Source organism: Halichoeres trimaculatus, unplaced genomic scaffold, assembly GCF_033239565.1.
Source record: "Halichoeres trimaculatus isolate MK-OKI-2021-1 unplaced genomic scaffold, fHalTri1.1 fHalTri1_scaffold_10, whole genome shotgun sequence".
In the NCBI taxonomy this organism is placed as follows: domain Eukaryota; kingdom Metazoa; phylum Chordata; class Actinopteri; order Labriformes; family Labridae; genus Halichoeres; species Halichoeres trimaculatus.
In genome coordinates this window covers 15,060,666-15,077,908 of record NW_027437187.1, presented here as the reverse complement: position 1 = coordinate 15,077,908, position 17,243 = coordinate 15,060,666, and the positions used below count along the sequence as shown (strand labels likewise).

General features: G+C 43.0%; 1 protein-coding gene across 3 annotated transcripts in view; it reads left to right on the top strand.

Moving 5' to 3' along the window:
• The window catches only part of dusp8a (dual specificity phosphatase 8a), a 52,316-nt gene that overhangs the window by 5,471 nt on the left and 29,602 nt on the right, over positions 1–17,243 (top strand). For all 3 annotated transcript variants that reach the window (XM_074677919.1, XM_074677918.1, XM_074677917.1), the window contains exons 2-3: positions 2,677–3,067; positions 16,328–16,466. In XM_074677919.1, the coding sequence (XP_074534020.1) occupies positions 2,831–3,067; positions 16,328–16,466 (376 nt within the window). In that variant the 5' untranslated portion in view covers positions 2,677–2,830. The remainder of the gene's footprint in view (positions 1–2,676; positions 3,068–16,327; positions 16,467–17,243) is intronic.

Below are 17,243 nucleotides of genomic sequence, written 5' to 3'. Positions count from 1 at the left end.
TCTGTGCTGCCTCTTCGTTTTATGCTGCATCATGTTTGTGGACAGCACTGTGGATGCTATTTTTAATTTGAGACATTTTATTTAACCAAAATGTTCCCTTGTATCGGCACACCCACAGATACAGCAGCAGGTTGACAGTGTTGACAGTCTATATGTAGCTGATCCTCTATGTTCCTGTTCTGCTGCTCTTGCATCAGGCAGGTTGCCAGGCAGCAACAGCATGTGTACATCTATGTTCAGGCTGGGTCAGCAGCCTTTTGGATGCACAGTGAACTGATGACAGGTGATTATTGTGTGGAAAAGAGAAGAATGGCTTTACTTTTATTTACCCATCAACTAGTTATATTTTCGTCCCCACATCTTTAAGTTCTTTGTCTTTTAACGGTTTGTGTTCCTTCTTTCCAAACACTCATTTTCTCTTCATCGTTCTCCTTGCTCAGCTCTTCATGACTGTCCCCTCCCTTACCTTGAGCTGCATGAGTTGCTAGGCTGGAGAGATCCTCGCTGACTCACATCTTTTGTTACCTCTTCCCTCCTCTCTTTTTTTTCTCCCCCTCCCTCAGCACCATTGGTGTCAGAGAGCAGAGGTGAAAAGTTGCAGAGCAGACCATTAAAGACATCCTACTGATCCAAAGACACAGCTGTTCTGCGTGTCTCTCCTCTGTTTATATTTTCTCATCAGTTTTCTCACTCCTGCAGTGGCGTGCCAACTGTTTCCTCCATTTTTCTGCTTCACTTGCACAATTAAATGTGCTAATATCATTTCTTATAGCATGAATACATTTATTTCTTACTGTTTTCCCATTTCCATTTAAAGTGATACTCCGGGATGGAACAAGTTGGGTCCTATCTCAAGGTTTAGGGCAGAAATTACCCCTACAGCAATGATTTTGTGCAGCAGAAGCCCAGGGCGCTCGCACCAAACACCCCCTCCCTGCTCCTCTGCCGGTTTCTTCTGCACTCAGACAGGGCCATTTTTTACTTCACCAAAAACACAAATAAACGGACTCCCACCGAAAAAATCTGATATCGGTCTGCATTCACGCTTAATTTAGAGAATTTTCAGCGCGTTACTTTCACACAAAAACACAGCTAAATAAGGCTCTAGTTCTCATAGTGTCTCTTCGTCCTGGCAAACTACCTGGGTTTGTTTGTATCTCGCACACCGTGCGTGCGGACTGATACACTAAGCGGCGAGTGTCTCGTAGCCAGCTGTGGCTCTGCAGCGGAGGTAGCCCCGTTTTACAACACGATGAGAACTAGAGCCTTATTTAGCGGTGTTTTTGTGTGAAAGTAACGCGCTGAAAATTCTCTAAATAAAGCGTGAATGCAGACCGATATCAGAGTTTTTCGGTGGGAGTCCGTTTATTTGTGTTTTTGGTCAAGTAAAATATGGCCCCGTCTGAGTGCAGAGGAAACCAGCAGAGGAGCAGGGAGGGGGTGTTTGGTGCGAGCGCTCTGGGCTTCTGCTGCACAAAAACACTGCTGTAGGGGTAATTTCTGCCCTAAACCTTGTGATAGGACCCAACTTGTTCCATCCCTGAGTATCACTTTAAAGCTTGCATGGATTGCTGGAATTAAATTTTTTAATGGAGGTTTCAGCTTAAATGAGATCCATCCATTATTTCTTTCTGTACTGGTTTGTCCTACTCTCCCTTTTCAACTGAGCTTTAAACCTCCATTTAGGCTTTGGGGTAAATGAGAGGAGGACCATTCATTTTTCATGACACCACGTGCCCAGATAAATAAAACAAGACAACCTCATTCACATTCTGACCTTCTCACTTGTCGCATGACACCTAGTTAACCAAAACACTGTTCTCCAACCTCCACATTTAATACACCTTTCTTTCTCTGACGTTGTCACTGATCTTTCAGCCTTGATGAATGATTGTGTGGGTGTGTTTGTGTGTGTGTGACACATCAAATGTACAGGCGCAGGCATGATGGCTGACATGGGCATAGAGGAGTGATTATTCTGTGATAGATAGGAGGAGGCAGTTCATCACATATATGGATGTCTCTCTGTGTACGAGCACACATACAGGGACACAGCTAATACACACACACACACCAATACATACACAGGACGTCACGACAGGCTATTTGCCTGTGTCCAGACCTGCTCTCTGAATTCCCCCAGCTTAATTTATCTCACGCCCTCAGTTTCCTGTTTCATGAGCTACCCTACAAGAGACCCTCGAGCAACAACAACCAACCGTCACACACACGCACACACACACACACATTTTATTGTGGTGCATATCTTGGCTTTGTATCAGGATGTGTGACATTGCTTCAGATCTCTGGAGTGATAAATCCGGATGGATCATCCAGCTGGCTTTTAAGCCTTAAAATAACTTTTATATTCATGTTTAGCATTGTAGCTATTTTTAACTTTTAAGATGCTCAAAGCCAGCCAATAAAAGATGATACAGAAGCATAAAAATACACTCCACCTGACTGTTGTTTGGAAAATATTGGGAAATGATCCGTCATTGTTTCGTTGGAGAAGTGGAGATGAAGTGATTGAATTTGATTTATATTGATTTATATGTTTGGGTTTGAGTTGGCTGAAGGTGAGGACGAGGGAGGATTCTGCTTTAAACTTCTGACTTTAGATAATGAAGTGTGTAACTTTCTTTGTTTTCTTTTTGCTCTCTGTTTTCTCTTTAGGCACCATGAATCTCTCAGCGCCTGCTCCTGTGGTTTCCCTCCTCCACTGACCTCACCTCCTCCTCACTTCCCCACCTTTACCTCACTCAGCTCCCCCTCGACCCCCAACGCCTATACTACCTCACATCTGTGGCCTCTCTGCTCCTCCTACATCATGGCAGGTGAGAAAGGGCCAACTAAGAGGAGCGCCATGGACATCAAGCGCCTGGCGAGCCTCATCCAGAGAGGCACTGGCCGTCTACTGGTGATCGACAGCCGGACGTTTTCTGAGTACAACGCCTCGCATGTGCAAGGTGCAGTCAACGTCTGCTGCTCCAAGCTGGTGAAGAGGCGACTGCAGCAGGACAAAGTGTCGGTCACTGAGCTGCTGCAGCCCAACGGAAAAGTGAAGGTGAGTGAGAGCTCAGCATTTCTCTGCGTAGGTGCTTTTTGAGTGGTGGCAGGTGATCCCAGAGATTAGACTCTCTGCTTTAAGAGCCAGCCAAGAATGAGCCACGTTTCCCTACCTGGCTGATGAGGAGAAAAATTGATCCCTCCTGTCTCAGTAATCTTTCACATAATCCCTTTGAAACAGCAACTTGTCATTTTTACAGCCAGTTTCAGTGCTTTGCCAAGATAAGCAGAGTGACTGCTAGTTAAAGCCACCTATTGACTGCGCTCAAAGGATGGCAAAATAAATACCTACATGTAACACTCCCAGAATGACATTAACAATGTGTTTTTGAAGCTTCTGGTGAGAATGATTGATGTATTTCTTGTGTGTTGTTGCTTTGTGTATTTATTACAGCCAACCAAATTACTTAATGTTGTATAGTGCCATGCTCTATGGCTGCTCCCTGTTGCACTTACAGTGAGGTCTGATATACCTATAAACTGGGATAAAAGTGCATACTAGAGGGAAAAACATTCACTCCTGTGTACACACATCTATCGTATTCAGCAATGTGCCATTTCTATGCAGATGTGTAGCTCTTCATAGTGTTGTCTGTTGTTGCCACCCTACCAGTTACCCTTCCAGTATTTAAGCACAGCCCACAATGACATTGACAGGTATGAGGATCAGATAATCCTACCATCTGCAACCAGTTTGCAGAGATTTGTGCTATTTCTTTCTGCTGTTGTCTTATGCAGGAGTCTTTTTTTTTATCAAACAGGCACTATACAAGGTTTAATTTCTCAACAACATGCCACTCTTACTACAAATTACTGACTTAGAACTAACTAGAAAAGCACCATTGTGATTGTCACGCAACACCTTAGTCCCACTTTAATGTTATACTCCCTTTCAGCAGACTGTCTGCTACAATTTGGTGTTAGTTGCAGGTTTGTACGATAATTTGTTTCCTGACAGTGTTGAAAATTATAATGACCCAGTACATATTTCATATTCTGGATCTTAGTATCCAGAATATTACCAGGATCTGGATTGTACTTTAACATCTGTCAGAAATTATGGTGACCTTGTCTTGTTTTGCAAAGCAATCCGATCATTTATGGTAGAGTTATATACACATATGGTGAAAACAGCCCTATCTCACAATGATAAAGAATCCTTTAAAAACAATCCTCGATCCAGAAGGTGATCCAGATAACCTCCAAAATGTAATCACATCTTCCTTATCCAATTTTGAACATTTCCTGAACATTTCATCAAGATATCTTTGAAACTTTTTGGGTTATGTTGTTCACAGACAGACAAACTCTCCCAAAAAACATAACCTCCTTGTTGCTGAAGTGCTGAAAAGTGGCAGCACTAGACAGGTCTGCTTCACTTTGGATTCAGAGTCCTTTGTGCATGGAAGCATCAGCTTACCTCTTTGAGCTCCACTTTTATGTAAAATACATCACAATAAAATACCTATCTATCTTTGATACTGGTAAATTAGCCACACCAGGACAGAGCTCACAGCCTAACCATTAAACACCAAAATGGCCTCAAAATGTAACAGTTTTATTTGTTTCCATAAATGTAGAATTTTACATTTTGATATATCTAAAATATAAATTAAAGTATTTGATCAGTCTTCTGGCCTGTCTGGATCGAGATCTGAAGTAAATAGTTTGTGCTGCTGTCAGGCAAGACAGCATTATCAAACTTGTTTCAGGGGTATTCCCCAAAAAATACAAAACATTAATTTAACAGGAACTTTACAGGAAAAAATATCCTATGAAGAACTTCCTTTTGTAAAGTGACAGAGCTGATTGTTGGTCTGCAGCTTTATGAATAAGGAGTTAAGTGAAGAGGAACAGTATTCTGCCTCATCCAGGCAGTCATCAAAGCAAACTGGAGCAAAAACTTCCCCCTAACCTGAGATCTGAGATTCCCTGTTAGCGGTTACTCACTCTGCTGAAGTGTCCTTGAGCAAGACATTTAGTTCCTGATACGAACATGGGTGTCCCTAAGCATGTCAGACACTCTGAACCTTGCAGGCCTCCTCAGTGCTGCACTGGGCTTGCAGCACATCAGTGGATGCTATAATTGTCGGGCATGCAGCCGTACTGTATGTTTGTTGCTTATCAGTGGCCCTGAAATCGGATCCTTGCATTTTCCATGACTTCTCCTGTGAATATGACAGCCTTTTTTCCATGCCCGTCCACACGCGGCATGCTGACTCTTGTATTTTTAGTCGCTGTGTGAAACTTAAGAAACTCTGAGAGGGGAAACCTAAGCAGTGGGGCAGGGGGTTGTGTGTTTCATGTGTGGGAGTTGTGTTGTGCCCTCATGTACTACATTTGTGTGCATTCATCACCTTAGAGCAACAGATTAGCAAAGCAGGAGAAATGACACATGAAATTTGTCTTCCTGGTTGCTCTCTTTCTCGTAATGTTATATTTAGGTCTTAAAATCCTTTAACCACGCCTGGAGCACTGAAATGATGATTCACAAAGGCTGCTGACACTTAACAGGTGACTGGAATTTTTTCTTAGGTGTGACACATGAGGTGTAACAGAGTGTCCGTAAAATGCTGTTGTTTCTGTTTTTCTTCTTTTACTTCCTGGTTGCCAGGGCCATGTAAGACAGTCTGAATCTGTGACACATCTCAGCCTGCAGAGCCTTGATTAGGATTTATCGCCTGCTCCCATAGTGTGCCCTGGATAAAGACTGTAGCAGACCTGGAGTTAGAGAAACAGACCAACTCTATATTTCCATATGATGTTCAATAAGAGAACATGACCCAATGAATAACCCGCCGTGCCCACTAAATTAGACATAATCACACATCATTACCTTGGATTATTGCTCTGCAGCTCTTGTTGCTTTGTAACAGCTAAAACTTGAAGGTGACTGACACTTTCCTTATGGTCAGATGGTAAATGAAGGAGAACTGTGAACTGTTGTTACTTTCTCATGTAGAATGACCTTCAGTTCAGCTAATAGCGTCTGTGTAATTGGTATGTTGGCAGGAAATTTCTGTGCTTGTGCCGTTTCTCACTGACACTCTGTCGGACCAATTAGTTCAAATACAGCTCCATTGCAAGGCCTTCTGGCACTCAAACCCACATGCTTTTCTTCTCACTCCAAGTGAACTGCTATTAACTGGACACAGATCTTGTGTAACACCTCTTGTTTCAGAGCATTCCACCAGTTTGAAGGCCACACAGGAGATCCTGCGTCTCATGACTCATCCCATCCAAAAGTTCCAGTTTCACTCTGATAATGGTTTTATTTTTAGCCTGCTATGATGATGCATGACCTACTATTTCAGTCTGCAGATTTAGACTGAGGCAAAAAATCTGTTAAGAAGAGGGTTCAAAAGCTGGAGTGGAGAGCTGGGAAGTCTGAGGAGTTTGCTTCTCCCAAAGACTTTGAGTTTCATTATCAGTCTATTGGATCCATCTCTGTGTGGGGTCCTGAGGTTGGCAGGTCTCTTATTGTGATTCCTCCTCATTCCTCTCACTTCCTGTCTTGTAACAACTTTGTCAATCCTTGTGTGCATCCCCCAGAACCAGCACTTGCACCTCCCCTCAACCATCCATTCCTTCCTCATTTCTTCTTTATTCTTTCCTTCCTCTTCTTCTCCCTATCTGGTGTCACCCCATTGCTGGTTTGTTATTATCCATTCCCCACCCCAAGCAAAGAGGATAAGGCTTGCGATTAATGCTAGGCTGGATAAAGCTGGAACCAGCCGTGTGAGGGAGGAGGGCCTGACGAACCCAGACTCCTTTGTTATTGGCTAAGCATGACATCATCCTTTTTGTGCGGTCACTGGCAGGCCGCAGGCTGGGCACGTGCAGACTGGCTGTGTGGCGTTAAAGCCGGCTTCCAATAGTCCCCCCCTCCCTCACCCCACCCTCCACACACACGCACACACACACACACACATACAGCAGCTACCCCCCACATGGCTCTGAGCATCACCAGGAGCTGCCTCATCCAAGCCAAGACAGCAAAGGACACTATTGTGGCCTTTTGTTGGGGAAGTGAATGCAGGAAGCGGGAGAGCAGAGCTGAGGGTATTCATGGATGGGCTGCCTCCTCCGCCTCCTCCCTGGCTGCCTCCCGCCTCACATCCCATTGAGCATTAATAGCCTGCATCCCCCAAGGCGCTGCACTCACCCTCTTTCATAGTAGCCTCCAATGCTTCAGTTAGCAGAGCTGAATGAACATCCATGACCAGCGTTGCAACAATCAAAATGGTGTCCTCTTTCTTCTCTCTTTCACATCCCATCCCATCATAACCTCTTTATTAAAGCCCTGCATTAATGTAGGTCAGATGGAGCTGGATACAGTAGGTTAGGTGGATGTGGACCTCTGCTGGGAGAGTGATGGCACAGGCTTAGTTGGGAAACAGGGCTTCCTCGTGCCTTTTCTGACAGGCTGGAGGGCAAGCGGCTGGTTTCTTGGCTTAAACCCGGTTAATCCCCGCTGCTGTGGTCGGGCCAGCCTGACAGATGGAGCAGAGGTTTTCACTACCAGAAACCAGCCAGGGGAAGCACCGCCAGACCTCTGATGAATGAGATCCAGCAGCCTAGTTACTGACATCACTCTCTCAGGCCGTCAGTGGATCTTAAATATTTATAACCTAAAAGCTTCTTTCAGGTCCCGGAAGCTGTAGTTTTGTAGTTCTTGTGATAGAGAGCACAAAAAACACAAACTTGAAGTGATTTAATTTTTTTTTTTTTTTTTTTAAAGGTTAAAAATCACAGTCTGACTAAAAAATAGGTCGATCAGGTTTTCAGTGTGTTCTACATTGAAATGTTTTATCAGTGTCCCTTTAAACACATTTTTTTGTTTTCTTTAAGATTTTTTTTTCTCTTTTGGGGAAAACTTAAGAGTTTTGTGACCAATCCTTCCTTTCATCCATTATAAGTTGACTCAGGCCGGCAAACAGATAACACTTTTACAGTAAACATGTTTTTGCTGAAGGATAAAGAAGCCAGTGAACAGAACAAAGTCCACAATGATTTTGGTCATTTATAGGGATGGGGCGATTAACATTTAAAATGATACTGTGCCTATGCCCGGTACTCAATGGTAACAGTTTCTGGTTCTTTTGTGTGTGTTTATATGGAAATAAATATTAATTCATTTAATAAAAAAATCCCAAAGTTTTTCAATTTATCATATTTATTTCTCATTTTATGAACTTGCAGTACTGTTTTATAACCTTGCAGAGCAGACGGACCTGCTTGATTCAGTTTCTGAACTCCTGCAGGTCCATCTTGTCAGGCTCCAATGACCAACGATTTCACTCGGCTAAATTCTGACCGGCCCAATCAGGGAAGAGAGGCGGGAGCTGTGGGAGCAGACATGACGTCAGCAGACTTTCGTACTTGTCAGCGTTCCTTTGATTCTTAAGTTAAATTTATAAAAACGGAAGCTGTCGTCTAACGCCTTTTTCACAGCTGTTTCTCGTTATTCAGTAGTTGTTCATCTATTGTTTCTTAGAAGCATCGGCTCACATAAGCTACGTCATACCGTGGCTTGATGTGGATTGGTCCGTGGTGAGTGTGTTGATCAGAACGGTTGTCCAATCACCAGCTGCAGATTTTTTTTTGAAACAAATCGAAAGAGCTGCTACCCAGATGGACTTGGGAAATAATTTTGTGGCGGATATATGAAACTGTCCGTCCGGCGTGTCAGGTTAACTGTTTTATGTCCAGCATGGAAAATTGCCTGCTCTTCCACTCCCTCACAGGCATGTGGATGCGTTAAGGTACCGAAACTTGGCACAATTTGATTTTATGTGAATCCATACTTGATACTACTACCTAATTTTGGTACCCATCCCTAGTAATTTATTCAGAAAAAGTAACTACTTTTGTATTTGGCGCTCCTGGCTTTGTTGACCAGTGAAAGACACATTTGGTTTGACTGTACAATGTGCAGCGTTTTTGAAGAAGCGTTGTAATGCAAAACAAAAGGTGCCAATAAAAGTTCACAAAACTCTAATATGATTGTTTTATCCCTTTCTGCTGGGACAGTCGAGACACATCATTGTTCAGACCGTCTTTGGTCAAGTCCTCCACTTTTAGTTACTGTGCAGTGTGTCTTCTCATGTTGTACTTTCAGACTCTGTCTGTCCTGTTCATGAACAGTTAATAAACAGTTGTGCGTTGCTGCTGTGTGGAGCTGTGTAGTGAACATGTAGCAGCAGAGAGAACCAGGCGATGGCTCTTTGATCTCGTCTGTGATCTTAATTGGTCAGACTGGCTGAGTGCCCTGCTGCGTAGCACAGAGGGAGACTGCACGTGACCAGTTAATGCATTTATGCAATGAAGAAGATCCCCGTCAGTTTTACTCATGAGGCACCACATGCTGAGAATTCCTCCTTGGAAAGAACTTATGATACATGACGTGTAATTCATTAATAAATCTGAAGAATGAAGCGCAGGAATTCCTGTAAAAATTTAAGGCAAAATTAATTTTGGGTTATTTTAGGGCCAGACACCGAGCAAAAACCCAATGTATTATGTTCTGCATGCAGAGGTTTTCAGTAGCTACAGAAGCATATTTCCAAATGAAGGACGACACATGAGCGTTTCCTGTGTCATCTGCCTTGACAGGAGCAGCAGAGCTGAGAACTTGGCTGATGACTCACTGCGTGGATTGTTTCCCAGATTACCCAGAGGGCAATTTAGGGATTTTTCTTCTATGTTTCATTCACATTTTTCCCTTTGCCAAGTTAAAACAAAGATGCTGTAGCAGGCAGTGGTTTTCTGTAGAGCCGGATATGTCATGTGTTTGCCTTGATGAGGTCATGGCATGAATCACTGTTTGCTTTAAAGATCCTACTGTTTAACATAGACACACAGTCACAGGCTGTGTGTAGTTACAGGCCTGCTCTGTGAGGCAGGAGCTTATGTATAAATGAACTCATAATTTATGGACGTAAATGAAAAAGGAGGGTATGATTCACAGATTATTTTCAGATATGAAATATGGCTTTCATTATACACAGAGTGAGGGAAATGACGTGGTTTAACTGAACCCTTTTTAGACACACTAACTTGTGTGTTGGTATGTGGACAGAGGACGTTTTAGAGAGAAATTTAAATAAACCCCTTTACTTACATCTAAATATGCTAGACAAAGTATGTGTAGCCTGTCTGTGTGTCTGTGTGTTTGTGTTTAGGTCCACTGAAAATCGAGGTGTAAGTGTGAGCAGATCAGGTGTCCAAATCTCTAAAACGATCAGCGATGACCTCACATTGCACACACACAGAGGCATCAGGACTTTCACCACTCATGCCTCATTTTCACAACCTTATGTGAAACACACACACACACACAAACACACTCACACATGCACACACACACGAACCTACTTTGAATATTTCTCCCTGTTTTCTTTGACGAGTCCAAAACTTAGACTGATTCTTAAAAAGTTATCCTTAACCCACGATTTGAGCAAACACAAATAAATACTGTCGTTGTAATTGGTCCTCATTACTATAGAAGTACTCCATTCCACACACATTACACCTACTCTCACACACACTATAGAAGCACTCTTTGACACGCACGCATTACACCTACTCTCACACTCATAGAAGTGGCAGCTGCCAATGCCAGTCAATGACATCATCCAGCCCAGGGTGGTATCTTTACAGTGAAGGGTGCTATATGTCTCACCCTGAGTGGCAGACTCTTAAATTGACAGCTCTACAGCACAGAGAGGTCACTGCCTGCTAAAGCAGGGCCTCTATTAGTATGTAATGTACTGAATGCAGGGTCAGATGTTTTCGGATAGCTTAACTATTAGCCAGATCAACATGATGAGGCTGTAATGTGCTTGTAAATCAGGTTGTGATGCATTTCTAAGAGATGGTGTGTTAAATATTTTCTGCAGCTTGTCAATCAAGTTTAAAAAATCTCATTATTAACTTTCAGAATGTTTTTTTTCTTCAGTCTCCACTTTCAGCTTCCAACAGATTTTTCTTACTTGTATTCATTCAGGTGTAACTGAAGCGACTAACTTTGAGCGAGTTTTTACAGGAGTCTGCTTGAGTTTTTTTTTCAGAGGGACATCCCAGAGAGGACGCACGGGGAGGGTTCAGGAATGTGGGGGCCATTTTTAGACTGTTTGTGCTGATGTTGTGTCACAGGCCAGTTCACACACAAACACACATACTGTCCTGCTCAGCACTGACCTTGTCACCGGTCAGTAACACTGCTGAGGTCAGGGGGAAAGCGTGTTTCACTATCTACTACAAGCGCTTACAGTACTCACACCCAACACCACTGTTTTCACAATTCCACGGATAACATCACTGCCTAATTACTCATCTTTGTTTCCTCGTGTGTGTGTGTGTGTGTGTGCACACAGGCTGTACATACAGCACTGACTGTTAGTTTTAGCCTTGTGTTGGACTGCATGTTGTAAATTGTAACACAGGGTCATTAAGTAACATGCAGAGACTCCTCTTTAAGCATGCTCTCCTCTGTTTTGCTACGTTTCCTTGAAAGGAGTCCTGCACACATTAACTTATTACATCCATCTTTACTTTTCTTTGAACTTTTTTTCTCTGGTTCTTGCTGTCATCTTTTGCAAATAACTCAGTGAAATAGCCCGTTAAATCCCTGTTAATGTCCGTCTGCCATGCAGTCCTTCAGATCCTTACCCAATCTTGTGTGCAGCAGGATCTTTGTTTAGCCAGTGCCACCCTCTACCCTCCTCTGCTCCCTTTCTCTGTATCCAATCTTATCTCCACTCTTGTCCACTCCATAGGATTTTTCTTTGTAATCTGGCTATCTTTCAGTCTCTCTGTGGCATTCCTTGTTTACCTGCAGTGTGCATGCGTCAGCGAGCCATGGCAAGCACGATAGTAATAGTGATGCTGTAGCACTGCAGAGGGATGTGAGGTCCGTACTACTGCTGCAGTCTGACAGCCTGCCTCGAGCTCCCTCAGGTCATTGACCTCTAGCACTGCAGCAAATGCTGTTCATATCAAACACTGAGCTGGAGGTGTAACTTTGAACAGACTTTAAAACATATATCATTGTCAAACCATTTGGCTAAACTGACTGTGAAAAAAAGAGGTCACTTTAACAGAGGGGATGTGAGGATATGAATCATTTCATGTAGTGAAGGAAAAGAGGAGCAGGATTAGTCACTGATTGTTTAATTAAACCTGAATGCATCATCCAGCGAAAAACACACTGACTCCATTTTTATAGAAACACTCACTTTGTGTTTGCATTGGAACTTTTTGCTGCCCCGCTGATGTGTGTGTGTATGTGTGTGTGTGTGTATGTGTGCACAGTTAAATGCCTGTAATCCTCAAGTGTTGACATCAGCCTCCAAATTTAGACCTGATCCCATTAGGATTATTAGCCAAAATTATCCAGGGTTAGTAAAGATGGACGTGAGGGGGATTTAAAACTGGGTGGCATGAAGATTAACATTTCAGAAAGATATAAAGTAAGACTTGATGAAGAAAATATTGGGTACATGCTATATTTTAAACATACAGCACAACAATGTAGAAAGAGCTAAAGCTACAGTTGTTTAATCCACTGATACTAGATACTCATGATGTAGTGCTTCAGAGCATATACAGTGCACAAATGCAGGTCATGATGTGGGTACTGTTAGCATGTTAAAATGTGTCTTTTATGACTATTTTATGTCAGGAAAACAACAGAGAGAGAACGGAGAGTGACTTGTGGCAAGTCAGCTCCAGGCTGTAATCACAGGCTGCCTGCTTGAGGACTGTGTCCTCTGTACACCAAGCTCTGGACCTCACCGCTTAGCTTGAACCAGAACACATATTTTCAGTATTTTCAAGGAAATTGCATCTGCATTGAAAAACTGTAATAGTTCAACAATAGCCATGTATACATGGACCCAAATATTCCGCTTGCGTTCGGTTTATTTGCTCAAAGGGAAAGAATTTAACATTTCCAAAAGAAAAGTGCCAATCCGAATGGACATTAATGGTTTCACAGGGGTGGAATATTCCTTTACCCAAACAGATTGACGTATCACGTATGCACTCAAACGGAAAGTTGTCAGGGAGTGTTCTTTCAGCGCATGTTCAGATATGACGTAAGAAGCAACTAGAGACGTTCCTCAATTGTTTGCGCATGCTCTATTGACTATTCTGTTTGATTATAGCGGCGCCTGTAGACCAGAGATTGGAATATTTCTTTCCATGTAAACTATTGTTTTTGGAAAAGTCATTCAGAAAGATTCCATTTGGAAAGACGAAAAACTTGTCATGTAACCGTGGCTTATCACCAAAATAAGTTCAAAACTGAAAACTATTCTGATAACTGACAACTTGTCTGCAATGTGTTTTTTTGTGTGTGCAAAATTTGTCCAATAAGCGCTGTGTCAGATTTTTTCAATGCAACTGTTGCTGTAATTTTTTGCCATGACAGCAAAGAAATACTTATTGAATACTACATGATTTTAAGTGAAAAGCACTGTAGATCCCATAAAACTGTGAAGGATGTAATCTTTTTATTTATTTATTTTTTTGCAAAATTCCAGCAAAACTTGCTGATATATAAATCTAAAACTATAGATTTTTTAAACCTCTGCAGATGATCCAGAATGCAGCAGCATGTCTGGTTTTTAACCAACCCAAAACAGCACGTTGCCCTGCTGTTAATCTCTCTTCACTGGCTTCCAGTACCAGCTCAAATCAAATTCAAAGCTCTTCTTCTGGCTTTAACAACATTGACAAGAACAGCTCCTGCCTTCCTGGGGTCCCTCATCCCGGTCTAAACTCCTTCTCACCAAGTACGCTCTGCTTGTGAAAGACGCCTGGTGCTCCCAGCCCAGCGTGGCTCTGAATCACTAGCCAGACTCTTCTCTTCTGGTGTGCCCAAATGGTGTAATGAATTACCTAACTCTGTATGATCTGCAGAGTTCCTTTCTACTTTTAAGAGATGTCTGAAGTGGAGATAGACCAATATGGATTTTTCTGGGCCGATACCGATACCGAATTTTTGTAGTCAAGTAGGCCGATAACCAGTATTTGAAGCTGATATTAATTTGCAGTCAAAGTGCAAATATTTGTGTCAAAATTTTGAACGAAACAAACTCCAACACTTAACTTCATTTATATAACTTCAAGCATGAGTTTATTAAACAGCTCCAGGCTCAGCAGCATGTTTTATAAAGTTAAATGAAAACTCCAAAAACTAAATAGCTAAAGTTTTCTGCAGTAAATAAAGTTTTCCAAAATTTCAATGTAACAGCAATAACTGTAATAACTGCCCTGCTGATTGGCTGTTACCCGAGCTATGGCTCTGCTTGTAGCCAATCAGATGATACTGTGGGTGGGACAGTGCTGGGGACTGAGTAATGACTGCAGACAGCGGAGCGGCTGCATCAGAGCAGCAACAACGTAGTTTTGAATTTGGTTCTTATCGGCCCTCGGATGAAAAAAAAGGCCGATGCCGATATGCTTCAAAATGCCAAATATCGGCCCCGACAATCTGCCTGGCCGATAATTGGTCCATCCCTAATCTACAGACTCATCTGTTCAGGGAACACTTAAGAACTTAATCTGACCCTTCTCCTCTTTGTCATCAGGGGTAGAATGAGTCAGAAGGTGTCACACCCAGCTCTTTGTGAATTTTCAGCACTAATTACTAAATATTGTTGAAGGTTTAAGAATATTGTTGCAGCAGTTAATTGTGGTTTGCTGGCAAGATTATTCTACATAAAAAAGACTTGAACTTAATGGCAGCACCTGCAGCCAAATAACTTGTAATACTTTTGTCGCACCAACAAGGTTTTTCCTTCAGTCTAAATTCTTGCTTGTGTTGTACGTCGCTTTGGTCAAAAGCGTCTGCTAAATGAACCTGTAGAACTGTAGATTTGCAAAGACTCAAACCAGCATACAAACAACAAACAGATCAAATGAATAACTTTTGAGTGTCATCTCTCTTGACACTCTTGATTCATGCATCTGCCCCATCTTATCATGCTGTTGTGTCAGTTTAGGTGCGGGATGCTAGTAGATAGAACAAACACGGGTTTAACTTGGTCTCTTTTAACTCAGCTTCACAGTCAACCCTTTCCTGTCAGAATCACCTGCATGGCTGTCTGCCCAGCTCTGTGCCACAGCTGCAAAAACATAATCATACACAATCACATGCACGCAGGATCAACCCCTCTTTCAGCAAACACAGAGGAGGAAGAGAACAGTGGACAGGATGGGGGAAAGTGCAGTTGTTCCCTGAGGCTAGCAGCTTTCAGTGGCATGTTTAATAAAAGGATGTTGCTGCTGTGTTTTGGTAAACAAAAGAAATGTGGTTGGCTCTCCATCTAATCCCTCTAATTGTTCCACACTCTTTTGTTTCCCCTTCATCACCCACCCTTTTTTCTCGCCTCAGTTTCCTCTTCTTCTTTTCCTTTCCTATTCATTTTACTCTTGCATCCTTCTCCATCCATCCTCCTCTGCTCCAGCACTACCCCCCTCCCCCCCATCTCCCCTCCTTCTGCTCCCCCTCCTTCCTCCTCCCCCTTTCCTCTCCTGTCCAGTGGCTGTTCAGTGATGCAGTGATTCATAGCTGCAGTAGGAGCTGCCTGATGGTCATGTGACCAAAGCCTGCCTGACAACATGGGGAACAACACAGCCTGACTGGTTTGTGTGTGTTTGTGTATTAGTGCGCGCGCAGTCGAGCACATGCTCACTCTCTCTGAAGAACACACACACACACATTCACACACTGGTGGAAAGCCTCTTGTCTTCCTCACAGTCTGACACAAACAGCATCTCACTGATGCATTTATGGATGTCCACACCCTTCAAAACATACCCAGCTTTTATTATTTTACTGATATTGCCTCCCATTACGACAAACAACCCTCTCAGCAGTCTCTGCACCATAAATACAGTCAGAGCTGCACAGCCCAACACTCAGCTCTCATGCATTATTCACAACATCATTCTCATAAGCTCATAACTAACTCCAGAGTCACCTGTAGTCCATCCTGCTTACTGTGCAGTCATCAGTCTGGCCAGTGTTCAGTGTCATAACTCCTGGTGATGTGTGCGGCAGAGCGGGCAGGTGTTTGAGGACACACACAGGTGCAGATTGTTCCTTCGTGCTGTCATTTACATTCCTCTAGTTCCAGTGATATCAACTTACTGTCTCTGTTGATAACACGATCCTTCACAGACTTTCCCCAACAGCAGCACTGTTTATTCAACTCTCCCTCTTCCTTGTTGTTTACTCTTTGTTCAGGTGGAGCTGGGAAGGAAGCAGGAAGTGGTGGTTTATGACCAGAGCTCCAAAGAGGCGGGACATCTGTCCAAAGACGGCTTTGTGCAAATTCTCATGGGAAAGTTGGAGGGCACCTTCCACAAAGTCTCCCTGCTCACTGGTACGTGAAACTGTGCTGTTTTTTTGTTTTGTTTGTTTGTTGTTAAAGAGCAGGAAAGATGTTCTCCTTGAGTTTTGTTTGACAACCTCATCCACTTTTACTGTTCTTTCTTCATTTATTCATCACCATCATCACTGTGCGAAGAAAGCAAGTGGATCACACCTCCTGACAAAACTGAGTTTGATTGTTTGCTGTTGCACAGTTTGGTCAGCAGGTGTCGCCATTAAGCCCAACAACTCCACTCACATTCTGTCAGTTGTTCCTCATGTCTTAACTGGTCGCTCTCAGATTTTCACAGGTAAAGTCTAAGAAAGAGAAGGAGAGGGGGATGTTAAAACCATACTGCCTGGATACAAAGCCCCTCTCTCTGATCGCTCTTTGATGTTTAAGCTCCCCTCCTTCTCCCACCCAGCGTCCCTGAAATAAATCAGAAGCTTAACTTCAATCCTCTGGCCTTATTTACCACAGTTATTATCCTGTCATAGTGTCCACTAAGCACACTAAGACTTATAATTGAGCCCAAGCAAGACTGCTAATAGCCTCGTTGAATTAGTAACCTCTGGATTGCTATGGCTGCAGTTTTTTAACAGACAGCATTACACACACATCCACCCGCAGAGGCTTATGAGACCATCCCAAATGTGTCAGCGCAGAAAGGAGTGTGTAATCTGCCTCAGTCAGGATTGGGGATGAGACGGCAGAGGCGCACTGCTTGGTTAAATCTCCACCCTCTTCTCTACATCCCTTCATCCCCATTCTTTTTCTTCTCCTCCTCAC